This window comes from Sorex fumeus, unplaced genomic scaffold, assembly GCF_029834395.1.
Source record: "Sorex fumeus unplaced genomic scaffold, SorFum_2.1 ptg000003l, whole genome shotgun sequence".
Lineage (NCBI taxonomy): Eukaryota > Metazoa > Chordata > Mammalia > Eulipotyphla > Soricidae > Sorex > Sorex fumeus.
In genome coordinates, this window is record NW_026606060.1 from 37,881,020 (window position 1) to 37,895,414 (window position 14,395).

General features: G+C 37.3%; 1 protein-coding gene across 1 annotated transcript in view; it reads right to left on the bottom strand.

Annotated features, from left to right (window-relative positions):
- Positions 1–5,387: 5,387 nt before the first annotated feature.
- The window catches only part of EPYC (epiphycan), a 42,995-nt gene continuing 33,987 nt past the window's right edge, over positions 5,388–14,395 (bottom strand). The window contains exons 6-7 of the mRNA XM_056117882.1: positions 13,311–13,406; positions 5,388–5,951 (exon numbers count right to left, since the gene is read on the bottom strand). Coding sequence (XP_055973857.1) covers positions 5,781–5,951; positions 13,311–13,406 — 267 coding nt within the window. The 3' untranslated portion in view covers positions 5,388–5,780. The remainder of the gene's footprint in view (positions 5,952–13,310; positions 13,407–14,395) is intronic.

The window sequence follows — 14,395 nt, forward strand, 5'->3', positions numbered from 1 at the left end:
CAGATGAATGCAATCTTTCTGTGTCTATCCCGCTCTTTCTGACTCATTTCGCTTAACATAATACTTTCCATGTAGTACCACTTGTAGCACAGCGGGTAGGGCGTCTGCCTTGCACGCAGCCAACATGGCCGACCCGAGTTCGATTCCTCCGCCCCTCTCGGAGAGCCCGGCAAGCTACCGAGAGTATTCGATATGCCAGACACAGTAACAACAAAGTCTCCAACGGAGACGTTACTGGGCCCGCTCGAGCAAATCGACGATCAACGGGAGGGCCTTTACTTTACTTTACATCTTTTCTAACAGCTACGTAGTACTCCATTGTGTAAATGTACCAAAGTTTCTTTAACCAGTCATCTGTTCTCGGGCACTCAGGATTTTTCCAGATTCTGGCTATTGTAAAGAGTGCTGCAACGAACAAACAATTGCAGATGTCACTTCGACTATACCTTTTTGCCTCTCTGGGATATATTCCCAGGAGTGGTATAGCTGGGTCAAATGGGAGATCAAATTCTAATTTTTTGAGAATTATCCATACTGTTTTCCAAAAGGGTTGGACCAACCGGCATTCCCACCAGCAGTGAAGAAGGGTCCCTTTCTCGCGACATCCGCGCCAGCACCTGTTGCTTTTTTTCTTGTGGATGTGGGCCAGTCTCTGTGTTGTGAAATGATATCTCATTGTTGTTTTGATCTGCATCTCTCTGATGATTAGTGATGTAGAGCATTTTCTCATGTGCCTTTTAGCCATTCGGATTTCTTCTTTGCGAAAGTTTCTGTTCATTTCCTCGCCCCATTTTTTTATGGGGTTGGGTGATTTCTTCTTGTGTAGTTTAACCAGTACCTTGTATATCCTTATATCAACCCCTTGTCGGATGTGTATTTGGTGAATATTCTTTCCCATTCTGTAGGCTGTCTTTGTATTTTGGTCACTGTTTCTTTTGAGGTGCAGAAGCTTCTTAGTTTAAGATAGTCCCAGGATAATGAAAAATTTTTAACATTGAAAATTTTTTATAATAATAAGCTGCATGTCTTTAATTAAATAACAAATAAATCCAAACTAAATCAAATTTTGACCCCTCAAGGTGTCTAAGAACATGGAAAGTCACTAATACTGCAAATCTGTTTCTCCTTCCACACAGAGCATAATCAAAGAATAACTATTTCATGTGATAAATATAATATTAATATGACTTAAGTGTTGTTGCTAATTGTATTATCAATACTTTGTTTTTTTTTTAGTTATCCTAGCATTAATAAGTTCTGATAACCCACTACCATTGGACCAGCCATAGTACAGCATATCAGCACAGCGATAGCACAGCAGTAGGGCATTTGCCTTGCGCACAGCCTGCCCCGCGAGCCGGATTCGATTCCTCTGCCCCTCTCGGAGAGCCCTGCAAGCTACTGAGAGTATCTCGCCCACACGGCAAAGCTTGGCAAGCTACCCGTGAAGTATTCGATATGCCAAACACAGTAACAACAAGTCTCAAAATGGAGGCGTTACTGGGCCCGCTCAAGCTAATTGATGAACAATGGGAGGACAGTGTTTGTTTGCAGTGTTACCAATGCAAGCAATGGTATTTTCTGTGTATTTCTAGGGAGATTTAAAGGATAGAAAAAATTATTGTAGTCGAGGATGAATCACCAGGTAGCATACAAGTGAACTTGACCCTAGCAAAGGAGGACTTTAGATATGAAGTTTTCCTTAGACAGGAAGCAGAAAAGAAAACCATATAGACCAGACTGACATACCATTCCATTTGAGAATGGAAGGTAATAAGATAAGATAAGATAAATTTTGATGTCATTCAGAAGGTGAAAGGGGTTTCTGGAAATAGCCAAAGAGGAACTCAGTCTTATAATAAGGGGTGAATTCTTTCAACAAGTTAATAAATCTGAAAGTGGATTATTTTACATTGTCCCTTTCTTCTACAGAAATCTTAGAAATTTTTTAACATTTCAGTCTTATATGAGCAGAGAACCTAATTGATTCAATAAAGGATTGTGATTTATGTATCTGATTAGCTAATAAATGCCAGTTGTTTAAGCTATCAATTTTGTGACAGTATTTGTCAGTCACCAAGAGAAAACTAAAGTAGAATTAAATTATTCAAGTCTGATTCACATAATGTAGTTATAATGGAGTGTAACTTAAAAAGCGTGATAGAACCTTTAGTTTTTTAATACTACTGGATGATAGTAAATAACTTAGAAAAGTTGTTTTAAGATTTTTATTTTATTAAAGCTATACATATTATTACCAAATCGGTGATTAGTTTTCCTCCACATGTCTTAGGAAAATAAGTATACACCTTTTATTATCAAAGGCATGTTAAAGGCTAGGATGTAGCTCAATGTTAGAGCACATGCTTTGCATGTATGGTACCCTAGGTTTGTTGGAAAACACACACACACACTACTAGTGTTTATGTTTATGTATCAAAAATGAAACAAACCTGAGTAATTTTCTTTAATTGGTAAGCTTTGGAAATTCTGGTTTTAGCCATAATGTCTACACATAGTGACAGATGATATATAATGGGGAGTAATGAGAGAAAAAGAAACTATTTAAAGAAATGCAGCGTCCTGAAAGAGATAGCTGAAAATAAAAAAAAAAAACATGTCTTTTGTTTTGAAGAGATATATTTCCAATTGCCTTATTTTTAACCTAAATTATCATTTCATAGATTAAAGGTAAAGGTAAAGGTAAAGGCCCTCCCGTTGATCGTCGATTTGCTCGAGCGGGCCCAGTAACGTCTCCATTGGAGACTTTGTTGTTACTGTGTCTGGCATATCGAATACTCTCGGTAGCTTGCCGGGCTCTCCAAGAGGGGCGGAGGAATTGAACTCGGGTCTGCCATGTTGGCCGCCTGTAAGGCGAACGCCCTACCCGCTATGCTATCACTGCACAGCGGGTAGGGCATTTACCTTGCACGCAGCCAACATGGCCGACCCGAGTTTGATTCCTCCGCCTCTCTCGGAGAGCCCGGCAAGCTACCGAGAGTATTCGATATGCCAGACACAGTAACAACAAAGTCTCCAATGGAGATGTTACTGGGCCCACTCGAGCAAATCATTTCATAGATTAATAATAAAATAAATAGAAAACTGCACACTTTCACAAGGATGATGTGAGTGTAAGTGGGAATAATATCTTTGTGAAATGGTTAAGTTACATTTATTGTATCACTGTAGCACTGTCCTCCCATTGTTCATTGATTTCCTTGAGCGGGAACCAGTAATGTCACCATTGTGAAACTTGTTGTTACTGTTTTTGGTATATTGAATATGCCATGGGGAGCCTGCCAGGCTCTGCTATATGGGCAGGATACTCTCAATAGCTTGCTGGGCTCTCTGAGAGGGATGGAGGAATCAAAAATAGGTCGGCCGCATGCAAGGCAAACACCCTACCTGCTGTGCTATTGCTCCATCCCAACTTCACTATAAATACAAAAAAATAAAATAAATATCCATAAAATTATCTGATTGTGGTTTTTGGAATCAGTCAAATTGTATGTGCTGACTAGTAAGTACTTTCAGTTAAAAGATGTTCTCATAGGCATTTTGAATGTTGAATCATAAGGTTATTATATTACAGACATAATTTGCTGTGAGCTTCAGATTATCTTTATACTTAATAATCTATATTACTAGGCACAAATATATACTTAACAGTTACATGCATGTACATGGAGAGCATGCGCTTTTATATATAAAAGCATAAATAATTTATGTGCAACTATGTTATTGAAAATGTCATAAAATATGCAAGAAATCATTGACCAGTTACTTCTAACGAGTGTAAATGTGAGGCATCGAGAAAATTTAGACAATGAAAATCAAATTTTTTTTTGTGCTTTCATGTTTGATCATGTACCTGTAATATGATCATAGACTTAATAGAGGCTTATTAATTATAGGATTCCTTAAGTTTTCTATTGTGGTTATCATATTATCTGTATTTTCCATATATATATATTTTTTTTTTTTCACAGTATTGGAATCCTGCTGGCACTGTTCCCCAGTCTCCTGGTCAGTGCCATCCCTAGAGCAGTCCTCTGGGGATACTCCTTGAGGCAAGAAAGCTTTAGAGAAGGGGCTCCAGAGATGGAGAAGGACAGCACTTTAAGGGGTGCCATCTCCCCATAATTTGTAATTGCTATAGTTCAATTATCAGAATTTCCTGAATTATTGTTCCTCCATTGTTAGGATCAGCTCAGGGGTGAGACTTGGAGTGATTTTTTTTCTCCCTCAACTAGAGTTTATGTTAATTAAATGATTTATTCCCCTTGCAACCATTGTTTCCACCCTTTGCAGGGCCCCTGAGTCACTCCCAATTCCCCATTGAACTTCTCCTTTGTACCTTTCCTGTCTGATAGTAGAGATAAGAGCCAGGAGGATCTCTCCATGGCTTGGAAGCTGGCTTCACTTGCTGGGGGAAAAGGAGGCTGGGATACAAAGGGACCACCAACTAAATAATGCTTGGAGAAGCTCACTCAGGATGGGAGATGTGTGCTGAAAGTAAACTATGGATCAAATATCATGGGCACTTACTAGCTGTATTGCAAACCATTAACACCCAAATGGAGAGAGAGAGAAAGTGAAAGGGAATTGCTTGCCACACGGAGGGCAGAGGGTGCAATGAGGTGGCGGGAGGGAAGGGTACTGGGAACATTGGTGGATTGGTGGAAGAGAATAGACACTAGTGGAGAAATAGGTACTTGATCATTGTATAACTGAAACATAATCACCAAAGTTTGCAAGTCTGTAACTGGATATCTCACAGTCAGTCATTTAAAAAAAAAAGTTTATTGCATTTTTTCTTTTTTCTTTTTGGGTCAAACCCGGTGATGTTCAGCGGTGACTCCTGTTTTTACATTCAGGAATTATTCCTGGCGGTGCTCTGGGGACCATATGGGATGCTGGGAATCGAACGTGGGTTGGCTGCTTGCAGGCAAAAACCCTACCCACTATACTATCCCTCCAGCACCAAAAGTTTTATTGCATTGTTGTTTGCCATTCTATTCCTTACCCCTCACCCTGCACCTACCTAGCACAGTTTATCTTTCCCTATATTAGCTTTATTTGCTCTCAATAAAGTGGTCATTGGCCATCAGCCTGTCAACTTATTCTTCCATCCATCTGCCAGGGGAATGACTTGCAGTCCCAAACTCACCCAAAGGACAGGGCCACTGTAGATCAATGACAATACAGAAATATTCCAAGAGCCAATCAGTCAAACAAAGAATAAATGTGAGTTGTAAGGGCTTTAAGATGATAAAGTAATTAATATTTTAAAAAATGTGGTTTAGTATGTGATTGTTGAGTATGATTATTTGCATGCTGTAAATGATGAAAATCATTGGTCATTATAATTTTTGAATATTTTAATTTTTATTAGAATTTCAATAAATTTGGAAACACATGTTTAGTAAAAAAGATTTAGTTAATATAGGTAAATATTTTCAAAACTATTCATTTGAATTATTTATTTTATATTCAGTTTGAAGTTGTATAGTCTATGAACCCCTAAACTTCCTAGCTACATAAAATATATGGATGTGAAAATTTTTCGATTACTTCTTTTTTTCTGTACATATTTTGACTTATTTCTAACACACTTTATGTTATATAAGTTGCCACTTCTTAAAATTTGTAGTCACGTTTTGCATGATTATGTCATTCAGAACACAATTTGACACTATGCTGGGTTTTGTTTTTGAAAGCAGCAACAAGATTTATCTTGCTATGGTAACCAGCATTAGGTTTAGCAATATTTAAAATCAGACAAGACTTCCAATAGGCAAACGTGGTAGGCACATGTATGCTTGAGGAGTTTTACTAAGATTAATAGGATTTCCATCCAGTCGAATGTCCTCTAGAGCCTTGCGAATATAGGTCAAATTTTTTACATTGCAGAATGTATCTTCATGCATCTCCAGGATGTTGTTGTTCTAAACGAGGTGAAAACAAAAGATAGTAAAGACATGTCTTAGTATGGCTTTAGATTGTATGTTTTCATTCTCATCCAAAATTGCATGCTAAGTTATTATTGAACAAACATTTTATTATACACCAAACAATTTCTAGTCAATAGGAAAAAATTAATAGAATCTACATGTTCTTATTCTTCTAGAATTCATGTCTCAGCAGTGAAAAGATAAGACAAGAAGTTTAAAGAAAAAACTTTTTTTTTCAAAAATAATTAGTACTATGAAGAAAGGATTGATGACAGAAAATGCAATCTTGACAGTAAAAAGTCTCCTTGAAGAAGAATAGCAACAACACATGAACTTGTAAGGAGTCAAAGTAGAATAGCCCAAAAATAGACTGTCAGTCTCAAATTCTGAGTGATTAGTATTTTCAAGAATGTAATACAAGTCGAAACTGGTCAACTGGTCAAGGATAGGACTCAGTGGTAAAGTGGTAAAATGGATGTGGATGTCTTACTTGTGAGACCCTCAATTGAAGGGTTTTTGCACATAAATATTTGCATGCACACACATAATAATAGTAAAGTAAAGTAAAGTAAAGGCCCTCCCGTTGATCATCGATTTGCTCGAGCGGGCCCAGTAACGTCTCCATTGGAGACTTTGTTGTTACTGTGTCTGGCATATCGAATACTCTCGGTAGCTTGCCGGGCTCTCCGAGAGGGGCGGAGGAATCGAACTCGGGTTGGCCATGTTGGCTGCGTGCAAGGCGAACGCCCTACCGCTGTGCTATACAAAAATCACACACATGTAATCAACATCGTAGAAGTGAGTAAAGGTAGAAAGTGAGCCTATGGTAGAAAGACACACAAGGTTCAAAACTAGATTTTAAAGAATTTATTGACTATATCTTATAAATAATAAAATTCACCCATTTTAGGTATACCCTTCAGTAGTTTTTTAAATGGACTTTGAGTTATGCTGTTCCCAAAGTTTAAGTGTTTTTAATATTGAAAAACATTATAGTTATTTATTGCAATTATTTTCATTTCCCTGCCTGTAAACTCTTAGAAACTCCTATTCTACTTACATTTTTATAGTACTGAGTATTCCAGACAGTTTATAGAAATGACACTATATATCAGCTTTTGTGAATCCCATTCAGGGTCTTCTACTTAAAATTATAATTTCAAGATTCCTATGTACTGTATCAATTCTTTCATAGTGCTTAATGATTATCCATAGTAGGATATGGTTTGTTTTGTTTGTGCTTTCAGTAGTTAATGGGAACTTGAGTTGTTTCTACTTTTAGGTCCTCAATAATCATAATAATTCTCATAGAAAATTTATTTTCAAATCTCTTGGGAATACCATATACCTAGAGGTTGAATTGATGAGTCATATAGTAACTACATTTAATGTTTTTCATAATTATAAAGCTATTTTCCAAAGCACCTGAACAATTGTATACTGATACCAGAAATTTTTGAAGCTTTTAGTTTGTTCTACATTCTAACCAACATTTTAAATTATCAGTCTTCTTTATTTTCGCCATCCAAGCTCTTTTACTTTGTTATTTGTATTTAAAAGTACACTGATTTTTGTGTACCGAATTTGTAGCCTGTCACTGTATGGTGTTTGAGTTCTTCCTGGCATGGATCCCTGACCAGCTAAGTTGCTGGCCTGGTGCAGGAAGGCCAAGGCTGAGTTCCAGCCTTGACAGGGGTGAGATGTTCCCAGGGGAACTGGCATTCCCCTGAAGATTAGCATAGCTTGATGGCCCTACAACTGCCAGCAGCCTGGGCTTGAGGCAGGGGGAGCCAACACCTGTGGTAACTTAGGAGCTTACTGTTCTTCCTCTGCAGTAGCTCGTAGAAACCTCGTGACACTCCATTCCATCTAGCCCATGTATGGATGGAGTTCACCTTCCTCTTCCTGTCTCATGTTCCTCACATCATGCATTCCTTTCTGCCCCCACATAACCATTGTTCTCCCCAGTAAACTTTGTCTTATGACCATCAGTCTGTGACCCGTATGGATGGTATCTCCCAGTGTATCCATTGTGTGCCTATCTTTGAACCATCAGCCCCTAGATCATATAAAAGTCTCATGTTCCCAGATCTCATACTGCACCGACAGCTACAATATGGTAAAAGCTTTTGTTGGTTTTTTTTAAAGTACAATACCATGTCAGAAAATATAATTTGATTTCTCCCTTTCCAATCTAGATCACTATAATATCTCATGTAATTGCAGAGGCAAGTATTTCCAATATTATAGTGAATAATCATGGTGAGTGTACATCAAACTAACAAATTAATGAAAGAATTAAAGTGTTATTTTCATTGTGTTTTTTTAATTTCCATTGTGAAGAATATAAATAATACTTTGTTTTTTTATATTCTATCACATCGCTGAACTATTTTATTAATTAAAAGAGTTTTGTGGGATTCTTATGATTTTATTTATAAGAGATTTATAGATCATTCTGGGGAGTATTTTCATCTGAATAGCACTGTCTGTGCACTGTCTTTCCATTGTTCATCGATTTGCTCGAGCAGGCCCAATAACGTCTCCATTGTGAGATTTATTGTTACTGTGTTTGGCATATCAAATACGTCACGGGTAGCTTGCCAGGTTTTGCCATGTGGGCTAGATACTCTCAGTCTCTTGCCAGGCTCTCCGAGAGGGGCGGAAGAATCAAACCTGGGCCGACTGGGTGGGCCACGTGCAAGGCAAACACCTACCACTGTGCTATCGCTCCAGCTCTTCATCTGAATACAGTCCAAATTATGAAAATGGAAGTATCTTTCTGTTTTAATTTTTCTTTTCCCTAATTTTATAGAAGTATAATTGTCAAATAAAGTGGCTTACATTTAAGTCATATATTGTTTTACATGTATATATCCTGTGATGCTATTATAAAATAATAAGCTAATTACCTTTTTATAAGCGATAGCACAGCGGTAGGGCGTTTGCCTTGCACGCAGCCAACATGGCCGACCCGAGTTCGATTCCTCTGCCCCTCTCGGAGAGCCCTGCAAGCTACCGAGAGTATCTCGCCCGCACGGCAGAGCCTGGCAAGCTACCCATGACGTATTCGATATGCCAAACACAGTAACAACAAGTCTCATGATGGAGACGTTACTGGGCCCGCTCGAGCAAATCAATGAACAACGGGAGGACTGTTTTTCTTATCGCACAACTTTTTCTTATTGCATAACTTTTATCTGTGTCTGACAAGAGGAGTTAAGATCTACCCTCAAATATTTTAACACATATAATATTATTAACTGTTGTCACAATGTTGTATATTAATTTTTCTGATCTTATATATCTTAACTAAACCATCGAATTGTCATTCCACATCTCAAACTCCAACAACAAACATTTTATACTCTGATTCTGTAAGTTCAACTTTTCTTAGGTTACTGATAAAAAATTATATTGTATTTATAAATGATTATGTTGTAATAATAGAGTATATTTTTTTCTGTGTCTCATTTCACTTAGTATGAAATTCTTTAGGTTTATCTCATGTTGTCATAAATGGCAAAACTCCCTTCTTCAGTATTGAGTAATATTCTACTGTAATATATGATACTTTTTACCACTTCTTATCGAGTACTCTTATTCCTTTGTGACTCTGATTTTATTTTCTCTGGATATATACTTAGAAGTAGGATAGATAGACCATGTGACAATTCTCTTTTTACATATTTTAACTATGTCCCTATTGTTTTTCATAATGATAATACTAATTTTATACCCTCTAACAGTTTACAAATACTCCCTTTATATTCCTATTGTAGACAAATGTTGCAGTAGGTATAAGTTAATATCTTAGCATTGCCCTAATTATTTGTGGTTTGGACTACATGTGCCTGTTTGAAATTTTAATATTATTTAATCTTTAATATTTTAATTTTAATATCCTAATGATTTGGACTACATATGCCTGTTTGAAATTTTAGTATTTTAAGAAATATCTATTCAAGTGTTTTGCCCATTTAAAAATTGGGTTACTTACATTCAAGTGGTACCACATGTAAAGTATCATGCTAAGTGAAATGAGTCAGAAAGAGAGGGATAGACATAAAAAGATTGCATTCATCTGGGGGACATAAAGTAAGAAAATAGAAGATTAATACCCAAAAATAGCCGAGATCAGTACCAGGAAGATTACTCCATGGCTTAGAGGCCAGCCGGGCACTCTAGGGGAAAGGGCAGCTCAGATAGAGAAGGGAGCACCAAATAAAGGGTGTTTGGAGGATCCTCCCAGGAGGGGAGATACATGTTGAAAGTAGACTATGGACTGAACATGATTGCCAGTCAATGCCTCTATTGCAGACCACAACACCCAAAAGTAGAGAGAGAACAAAAGGGAATGCCCTGCCACAGAGGCAGGGTGGGATGGGGGGGTGGGTGTGGGAGGGATACTGGGATCCATGATGGTGGAAAATGGGCACTGGTAGAGGGATGAGTACTTGATCATTGTATAATCGAAACCCAAGCACAAAAATTTATAAATCTACAACTGTACCTCATGGTGTTTCACTAATAAAAATTAAAAAAAATGGGTTACTTGATTTTTATCTACTTCCTTTAGATTTGAGTTTTGTAGACTCTCAGACATTCACTCTTCCAGATATTTATTTGCAAATGTTCTTCAGTTTGCTTTTCTATTATTTTTTTCACTATGCAGTTTTACATAGTTTTACTTCCATCCACAATATGTTGCAACTTGTACTGTACAAATCATTTGCATCTTTTGTCGCAATTATTTACTTGTTATTTTTGCAATGATTTAAATGGTTTTAGAAATTTTAAATTTAATTTTCCATATTTGTTTTGTATATATTTGCAAATAACACATATTAATTTTGAAAATTAGCACATGCTGAACTTATTAACTCAAATAATTTTCATAGGATTCCTTAGATTTTACTGTATAAGATATTATTTCACCTAAATGTGGGAATGTTACTCTTCATTTCCCTTTAAGGTACCATTTAATTAATTACTTAATGATTTCCTAATTGCCCTAATTGGAACTGCCAAATGCAATAATGACAAGATGTGGTGAGATGTGAGCCAAACATTCCTTGCTTCTGATATTAAGGAGAAAGATTTCTGTCATTTTCTATTTTCTATATATATGTTGTAGCTGAAAGGGTTTTATTTTTAATAAATTTTCTTTAATGGTTTGAAGAAGTTTCCATCCATTTCTAGCATTTTTAGTTATTTTTTTAACCCATCCTTCAAAAATCTTGCTGTAATTTGTCCAAAGCTATCTTCTGCTTGTAATGAATAGCCCATTTATAAATTATCATGTAATTTAAAAAATATATTATTTGGATGGACCAAGTCTGCTTGTGCTCAAGGTCCATTTTAGCTCTATGCCTAGGGACTACTCTTACAGTATTTATGTGACAAAACGTAGTGCTAGTGTTGAAACTGACATTAGCTGTATGCAAGACAGTCATGCCCCTGTATTATTTGAAGCCATTATTCTATTAATATGATAGAATTTCATTGGCTGACTTTTAAATATTAAACCATTTTGTGTTTCTAGGATAAAACCCACTAATTCCAAAGTAATTCTTTTAAATTGCTAATAGTTTCAATTTTCTTGTGTTTTGTTAAAGATATCTGCATTAATACATTAGAGACAATTGTTATTCTTCTCAGATGGTATCTCTGTATGGTTTTTTTTTTTTTGGAAATGGAGAGAATGTGCCAGTACTATTTGACAATGTCTCCTTTTGAAATTTGTTTGGTTGTTCAAGAACTAAATTAAACTGTTCTTGAAATATGCGATAAAATTGACTGTTAAATCAATTTGGGATTGGATTTTTACCCCTGATCATCGACAGCCTGGGTGTGCAGTCATAACCATTCAGTGTGCAGGCTCTGAGATGGTGCTGGGGCACAGGTCCAACAGTGCAGAGAGCCAGTGTACTCAGGGACCACTACAGCTTTGCCCTGCAATACCCAGATGGTCATGAGATGCCAGGGAATGGACTCAATGTCTTGTGTTTGCAAACTATGCACTCTAGTCCATTGAGCTCTCCTGTTTGCCCTTTCTTTCATTTTTGATTTTAATAATCTTTCCCCATTTTTTTCTTGCTAACAATTTTTCATTTTGCTAATGTTTAATTATTTATGTATATGGTGGGGAGTTGAGGATCAATCATATGCAGTAATTCTCAGGGCTTGTCTGGCTTAAGGGACCAAATGGGGCGTCAGGAATTGATTCAAGTCAATTGCCTGCAAAGCAAATGCCCTACCTGCTGTACTATTACAGTTGCCTGCAAAGCAAATGCCCAACCCGCTGTTCTGGAGCCCAGTAGGTGATTTGTTTGTTTGTTTGTTTGTTTGTGGGAAACACCCGACAATGCCTGGGGCTTCCTTCTATAGATCTGTGCTCAGGAATCATTCCTGGCAGGCTCCTGTGATCTTATAAGATGCCAGGGATCAAACCTTGGCCAGCTTCATGCAAGGCAACCACCCACCTGCTATCCTGTCGCTCAAGCCCCTCAGTTTGCTAATATTTAAAACACCTGATTTTGTTTCATTTTGTTCATTATGGTTTTATTTAGTTTTGTTTTGTTTTGAGAGCCTATTTGGCAGAACTCAGGGTTCACTCCTGACTTTGTGCTGTGGGCTCTTTTCTGGCAGTGTGTGGGTTACCATGTGCAGTTCTGAGGACTGAACAGGACTCCTATATGCAAAACATGTACTCATATCATTGAACGTCTCTCTCCATCCCAAAATGTGCTTTCACTTTTTCCTTCAATGTCAAAAAGTAGCTTAGTGGAAATTAAAGTAAGGCAAGTTTTCAATCACATTTTTTTTAAATCTTGCATTTTCTTAATCCTGAGTAATTTGAAGGCTGTCATCTTTCAGTACATGGGGACCTCTAGGAGAATAAACTTAATACAATACATAAAGCCTAAACTCAAAATCTAAAATAGATCACTTAACCCCTGAAAGTTTGAAATGAAATCATATGTCCTTTACCCCATTTTTTCTTACTTCTCTAACACCTGTTTTTTTCAGGTAGAACTTTCAAATTTTTTCAAATTGTATTGGAAAATCTTGCTGTTTGTAGCAAAAAAAAATGACATTGATGACTAAAGACTGAAGACATGTGAGTAGTTAGTGACTACTCAAAGAATGAAAATAAGTACATTTTAAGAAACAAACCAATGTAAATAGGGTGATAAATACACATATGTTTTATACTCAGACTAAGAAATAAACGAGAAGTTAGAAAAAGTCATATTGTGTTAATGTGACATAGCAAACAGCCCCCTACTTTCTCTTGCTTGCAGTTTCCCCCTACTAAAGCTCTTCAGCAAATCTCCCTACAAACCCTACCTGCAGGTGAAGGGCTCGTAGGTTTTCTGGGAGTGGCAGAGGAATGTGATCCAAGTTGTTATCGGTGAGGTAAAGATGATGGAGATCGTACATGTCCTACAAGCATTCCAGATGTAAAGAGTTAGTAGACATGGTGATTCAGTGTTATATTTTTCATTTTCTGTCCATGTGGCTATTTGTAAGCTATCTTATATTTGTAATCTATCTCTGCGCCAGGCTGTGGGGTGGGTGAGAGCCCTCCCCACCCCAAGAGACCCAGCCCCAGCAGTCGACCTCCGCTACCCAACTGCCGCCACACTCCAGGCTGCTTTCCAGAGCGACACATCATAAGACACTTCCTACCCATTTTCCACAATTACTACACCATATCTGATGGAGTTCAGACAATAGGCAACAAATCATAGAGGAAAAAATATATAAATATATGAATATTTGCCTCTCGGAGAGCCCGGCAATCTACCTAGAGTGTCCAGCTTGCACGGGCAGAGACTGGCAAGCTCCCCAGGGTGTATTTGATATGCCAAATACAGTTATGACAACAGGTCTCATTCCCCTGACTCTGAAAGAGCCTCTAATTGTTGGGAAAAGACGAGTAAGAAGAGGCTGTTAGAATCTCAGGGCTGGGAGGCTCCAGATGTTACTGGAGCCTGCTCAAGTAATTCAACAATCAACGGGATGGCAGTAATACAGTGATTCAGTGATCTTATATATATAGACTTCCCAAACTCTAGGTAGAATCTTTTGTTGTCTGCTCTAACTTTTATTTAAAAAAATTAATATAAAGGGAATTGCTTCCCATGAAAGATATTCTTTAGAGGTGTAAGAAGTTGGTGAGCAAATCAGAATTGTTTCGTGTTACAGTATAGAGAAATAATCACTTCTTTCCAATGAAAGACCAAGCTCTGTCTCCGGAAACCAGGAAAAGAATAGTCTAGCAACTCAGAAAACATTCATAGAGATGCACAGAGATCCTGTGATCAAACATGACAGAGCAAACTGATTTAGCATTCCTTTGAGTGTCAACAATGGTGCAGAAGTGAACTCTTGACTCTTACCCAGGAGACTCACAGAAGTGACCTGACTTC